The sequence below is a fragment of the Lynx canadensis genome, chromosome F1 (genome assembly GCF_007474595.2).
Source record: "Lynx canadensis isolate LIC74 chromosome F1, mLynCan4.pri.v2, whole genome shotgun sequence".
NCBI lineage: Eukaryota > Metazoa > Chordata > Mammalia > Carnivora > Felidae > Lynx > Lynx canadensis.
In genome coordinates, this window is record NC_044319.2 from 42,130,070 (window position 1) to 42,136,570 (window position 6,501).

The 6,501-nt window shown below is 47.6% G+C and overlaps 1 protein-coding gene across 1 annotated transcript; it reads right to left on the minus strand.

Annotated features, from left to right (window-relative positions):
- Positions 1-273: 273 nt before the first annotated feature.
- LOC115504842 (40S ribosomal protein S27-like) lies at positions 274-545 on the minus strand (the record flags this gene model as incomplete). Its single annotated transcript, XM_030302049.1, has 1 exon — positions 274-545. A coding segment is annotated over one exon (270 nt), but the record flags the coding sequence as incomplete, so codon positions are not given.
- Between the last annotated feature and the right edge of the window lie 5,956 nt (positions 546-6,501).

Here is a 6,501-nt window from a genome sequence, read left to right on the forward strand (position 1 = left end):
TACATGGCCAGAACGGTTTTGGTGGAGTGGTGGAGGCAAAACCCTCACGGGGGTGGATTGAAGGTCGTACGAAAGGAGATAAATTGGAGACTGAGTATTCTTTCAAATAATCTTGTGTGAAGGGAGGGAATGAGTTGGGGTCATAACTGGAGGGGAAAATGGAATCAAGAGAGGGTTTTTACTTTATTATTATTAATTATTATTATTATTTATTATTTTGTGTCCAAAATCAGTTTATTGGGATAGTTTCCCACTCATGTTGATTTAGGGTACTTTTACTGCCGCTCCTGTCTGAAGGAGCATCCTTGTGTAAGCCTTGCTTTTCCTCCTTTCGGTTGGCACAGGACGGTGGAGCAGCCCACGCACAAAACCACCGTTTGTGCGTGGCTGAAGACAGTGGTGATTTTGTAGCACGCTGAGTACTTCATGCCCATGAAGGAGGAGTTGGGGCTCTGGACCAGGCACTTCTTGTGCTTCCTCTTCTCCTCTTCTGGGGATGGGCGCAGGAGGTCCTTTGTGAGGGGTATGTTCTTGGGGGCAGGACATCACTGCCAGAAAGGCAAGAGAGGGTTTTTTTTGTTTGTTTGTTTTGTTTTTTTTTTTTTAATTTTTTTTTTCAACGTTTATTTATTTTGGGGACAGAGAGAGACAGACCATGAACGGGGGAGGGGCAGAGAGAGAGGGAGACACAGAATCGGAAACAGGCTCCAGGCTCTGAGCCATCAGCCCAGAGCCCGACGCGGGGCTCGAACTCACGGACCGCGAGATCGTGACCTGGCTGAAGTCGGACGCTTAACCGACTGCACCACCCAGGCGCCCCAAGAGAGGGTTTTTTAAAGACGGGAGATAGTGGCACCTGGGTGGCTCAGTTGGTTAAACACGGGACTCTTGATTTCATCTCACGGTTTGTGAGATCGAGCCCTGAATCGGACCCCATGCTGACAGCCTGACAGCATGGAGCTTGCTTGAGATTCTCTCTCCCTCCCTCTCTCTGCCCCTCCCCTGCTCGCTCTCTCTCTCTCAAAAATAAATAAATAAACCTAAAAAACATCAAAACAGGATATATAGCAGCATGTTCCTCCTAAGGGAAACACTGATGAAACAGGAGAGACAGAGGAGAACCGTGGGCGCAGAATCCTGAGTGGGTGAGAGTAGATAAGACCTAGTGTATGAGCAGAGGAGTTTTCCTCATCCTGGAGCACAGACAGCGTATCCACACAGCACGGAGGAGGCAGAGCGTATGGGCACAGGAGCAGAGAGGTGGATGGAGTAGGGCCCTTGACTCAGAGCGAGGATGAAGGAGAACGCGTTGGAGTGTGGGAGGAAGGAGAGAGAGAGGTGAAAGCGTTGTCCAGGAGAGCGGGAAACATGGCATGTTTGCTACGTAGCACCAAGAGTCACGTGTGATAAATGGGCATGGGTTCAGAGCTGAGCAGTCAGCATAGCTGTGTATGGTTCCCAGCCATGTTCAGCTGCTGAGAACAGGTGCAGAGTGGGAGAAGAGGTTGGGTTTAACCAAAGTTATGGTTTGACAATGAGTAAGAGCTCTCATGGCTCTCCCGAAGTACGTTCCTGTGGCTCTGAGGACGACATGTTCTGGTTTGCCCAGGATAGTGCCAGTTTATGCCTGGTTTCCCAAGGTGATTAGTAATAGTGTTCCCTTTCACTTTCAAAACTGTGAGATTTGGGTAACAAATGAAATGATCATTCTACTTTGAGCAACATAGTGCCCCGGAGGTTTTCTCAACAGAGACTGCATCGTTGTTTTTAATGTTTATTTATTTTTGGCAGAGAGAGAGAGAGAGAGAGAGAGAGACAGAGCATGAGCGGGGGAGGGGCAGAGAGAGAGGGAGATACAGAATCCGAAGCAGGTTCCAGACTCCGAGCCGTCAGCACAGAGCCTGACGTGGGGCTCTAACCCACGAACCATGAGATCATGACTCAAGCCCAAGTCGGACGCTCAACCGACTGAGCCACCCAGGCGCTCCTGTTTGACTTTTAAAAAACACTAAATAGATCGCAAATTCCTTGAGGTCAGTGTCCTGTGTTTATGCCTTCTGTGCCCCATGGCGAGCATAACTTTTAAATGTGGTCTTCTTGTGTCTTGGTTAATCCAGCAAAAACACAGGTGACTCAAGACTAGAGGATAATCCCAATTTTAGGCAAATTCTCCTCAATCTCAAAACAAAGGAAGGGGATTGAGGCAATTTACACACCAAGGGGACCTTTCATAATTCTGCTCAGGGTTATGGGGGCAGGGTAGGTAAGAGTAGAAGGGAGGCCAGTCAAGACTCAGAACTGTGCAGGGGGCAGATTGACCTAAGGAAGGACTTGAAACTAAAATGTCCTGATTATCTGTTGCTGCCTAACAAAGTAACAAATCACCCTGAAATTTAATGACGTAAAACATCAGCCATAGCTTCGCTCTCTCTCACTGTTTCTGTGGGTCAGGAATTTGCAAGGGGTTGGTGTGAGAAGTAAGGGAAATTATTCATTTTCAGAAATACTAAAGAAAAGCGGTACTGTCCAGCTAACAGTACATTTACAACCTGCTGGAAATATGTACAAACTCCCCACCCCGACAGTGGAATCCCAAACCTTTAGACACTTCACTTCCTGGTTATTCTTCTTCCCCTCTCCTTTACTCGGGCTTATTATCGTGGGCTTTGCAATGAGCTTGCGTCGTCGTAGAAGAAAGGGAGGAGGGACTGAAAGTTTCTGCGTCACCTCAGGGAATGTATGTTTGTTCCAATCAGACTCCCTTTTTGCCTTATGGGCATAGGCGACTTCCCGATAAGGCTGTAACCTCTGTAGTACTAAGCCAATGAGGAGCCGGGGAGGGACTTGCACACTAGGAGATAAATTGTCTGCTGTAACTTCTCCGTGTCTGTCCGTCAGACACCCGCTCTTGCAAAAACATCAATTAAAGCCTCGCTTCAATGTGCTCTGAGTCTCCGCCTCCCTCCTTTGATTGGGTCAGTGGGCTTATTTTTCCCAGTTGTTGGGCACTTGTGGCTTGGGATCTTTTCTATGGTTGTAGTCAACTGGCTAGAGCCGGAAAAGTAGGGGATCTGAAGAGTTTGGGTCTGGTGAAGCACCTCACTCTCTTCATGTAGTCACGGTGCCTTTCCATGTGGTCTCCTGCTTGGGCTGATGTCAGGTAGCTCCAAGCATGGTGGCCTCAGGGTAATCAGACTGCTTCCATGGTGGCTGAAAACTTCCAGGATGAATGTTCTGGTGACTTAGCTTGGAAGTCACAGTGTTACTACTGTCCTACGTCTGCCCAGTGTCAAAGGAAGAGGACGTAGACTCACTTCTCAACGGGAGGAGTGTCAAAGCCACTTTATGAGATGACATGGGATGGGCAATGTTGTTTGACCCATTTTTGGAAGATATAATTGTGACACAAAGTAGGGGTTCTTCTACCTTCCTTCCTTCCAAGGAGTCTTGTTGGAAGGCTGAAGACCCCATACTTTTATTTGTTAACCTTAACCATTTTTATGTTAAAAATCCTTCTGCAAATGGAACTTGGCACATAGCTCCCCCCCCTTTTTAAAAAATGTTTTATTTATTTTTGAGAGAGTGATGGAGGGTGAGTGAGGGAGGGGCAGAGAGAGAGGGGGAGACACAGAATCCGAAGCAGGTTCCAGGCTCTGAGCTCTCAGCACGGAGCCCAACAGTGGGCTCGAACTCACAAATTGCGAGATCACGACCTGAGCTAGAGTCAGGCGCTTAAGCGACTGTAGCTCCCCTTCCTGATAGGTGGTGGTGAGTGCAGAGAGTTTGCTCAGTGTCCACAGGGTTTAGAGTGGTTATCAGTTCGGGAAGTTCGGGAAGCAGCAGTTCGGGAAGGTTATCAGTATGATATCACGTGACACATTAGGTTTTACCCACGTGGAACAAATGACCACACGCCTAGTGGCTTAAGACAACACACAGTTGCTATCGTACAGCTTCCACGGGTCAGGAGTCTGGCATGTTTTAGACAGATCCTCTGCTCATGGGGCCACAACACAGAAATCAAAGGGTCAGCTGGTTTGTTTTCATGTGGAGGCTCGCCTGCAGAAAGGCCCATTTCCAAGTTCACTTGGGTTGTTGGCCGAGTCCACTTCCTTGCACTTGTAGGACTGGCGTCCCTGTGTCCTTGCTAGGTGTTAGCGGGGGACTCCTGTCAGCATCTAGGTCTCAGGCCCTTTGCCGTGTGGCCTTCACAGGCCGCTTGAACATAGTAGCCTACCCCGGGAGCGCGGAGAGCAAACTGGTGGTTGCAGAGGGGAGTAGGGGAGATGGGCAACATGGGAGGAGGGGAGTGGGAGGTACAGGCTTCCAGTTATGGAACGAGTAAGCCCACTGGGCTGAAAGGTCCAGCACAGGGAATGACACTGCACTAGCCTTGCACGGTGACAGATGGTAGCCGCACTCGTGATGAGCCCAGTGTAACGCGTGCAGTTGGGGAACCACGATGTCGTACAGCTGGAACCAATGTGACATCGTGTGTCAACTATACTCATATATAGGTCAGTGAAAAAAAACTTGGACTGATGCTGGCACACTGTAAAATTTCAGTGAACATCAGATGTCACTAAAAAAGTGAAAAAAGAAAAGTTATGGCCACAAGAAACAAACAAGAAACATAGCAGCCGACCTCCTCAAGGCCGGCAGTGGAATCAGTTTCATACATCCAATCTCTGACTCTAGGACAGGCCCTGTATCTTTTAATGGCTCGCTTAAGGGCACCTGGGTGGCTCGGTCAAACGCCCAACCTCGGCTCAGGACGTGATCTCAAGGTTTATGGGTTTGAGCCGCCCAGCAGGCTCCCTGCTGACGGGGGCCTGCTTGGGATTCTCTCTCTGTCTCTCTCCCCTTCTCCCACATGCACGCCTTGTCTCAAAATAAATAAATAAACTAAAAAAAGGCGGGGGGGTGGGGGGCTCACTTAATTAGGTCATGCCCATCCAGAATAATCTCCCTTTTAATGAACTCAAAGTCATCAGCTGATCCGGAACCTTAAATACATAGGCAGAATCCCTTCACCTTTGTCAGATAACATAACCTAAACTTGAAAGTGAAATCCAGCCTATGCTTGGGTCCCACCTCACTTAAGCACAGAGGATTGATTATAGGGACGTGTACTCTGGGGGATGGAAATGTCAGCGGCCATCGCACTTGATCTTGGGGGATCTTCTGGATGCTGGGTCTCCCATATCAATCAGGTTACAACTTTTTGAAACAGGAAGGGAATGTGGTATCCTTAAAGGGACCTAGAAAGGTGACCTAGAGGGAAGAATCCTCTGTCCTCCTTAGCTTCTGGTATGGATCACATATAGCATGGCTCACCCTAGGGGTGTGCTTATGACTCCCAATTAGTAACTAACAGAAAAGAAATTATTTTTTAAAAAGCAATTAATAAAGATGGGGCACCTGGGTGGCTCAGTCAGTTAAGCGTCCGACTTCAGCTCAGGTCATGATCTCACGGTTCATGGGGTCAAGCCCGGTGTCGGGCTCTGTGGTGACAGCTCAGAGCCTGGAGCCTGCTTTGGGTTCTGCGTCTCCCTCTGCGTCTGCTCTTCCCCCCACTCACACTCTGTCTCTCTCTCTCTCTCAAAAATAAACATTAAGAAAAAATTTTTAAGCAATTATTAAAGAGAGAAAAATAAAAATAAACAGAAAATTGAAGCTGTAATAAAATATGAGATAAAAAGAGGGCAACCATAAAACTAAAAGTGATAAAGAGTAACAAAAAAAATCATTGGGGGGCGCCTGGGTGGCTCAGTCGGTTGAGCGTCCGACTTCAGCTCAGGTCATGATCTCGCGGCTTCTGAGTTCAGGCCCCGTGTCGGGCTCTGTGCCGACAGCCTGGAGCCTGCTTCGGATTCTGTGTCTCCTCCTCTCTCTGCCCCTCCCCTGCTCATGCTCTGTCTCTGTCTCTCAATAATAAATCAATGTTAAAAAAATTTTTTTTAAAAAGCAATCATTGAGAACAAGCACTTTAAATGAAAAAAAAAAAGAGGTATAAAATAGTAAGAAAAGACAAAGCACATTACGAACAATTGAATTGTGCCAAATCACTTCAAATCGAAGACTGAATGATTAAAAGGACCAAAAGCTAAAATGATACAAGTGAATAAAACATAAGAAACAAGTAAACAAGCCACCATAGTAAGTGTTTAAATATGGAGCAGCCTATTCAGGAGCTCAGTGGCCTCATGCTGAGTTAGCCAGAATTCTTCAAGCTGAAGCAACCCTGAAATCCAACACATGCTTGTGAGTGTCTTTCTCAACGAGGGTTCCTCCTCTGAGCCGCAGAACACCGGAAGTTATCTGAGTTACTGTTTTCTCAATTCTGCCCCAAAATGGTACATAACTAGTACCCAGCAGTTGCACTACTAGGCATTTATCCACGGGAACCAGTGTGCTGTTTCGAAGGGACACATGCACCCCCGTGTTTATAGCAGCACTATCGACAACAGCCAAAGTATGGAAAGAGCTCACATGTCCATC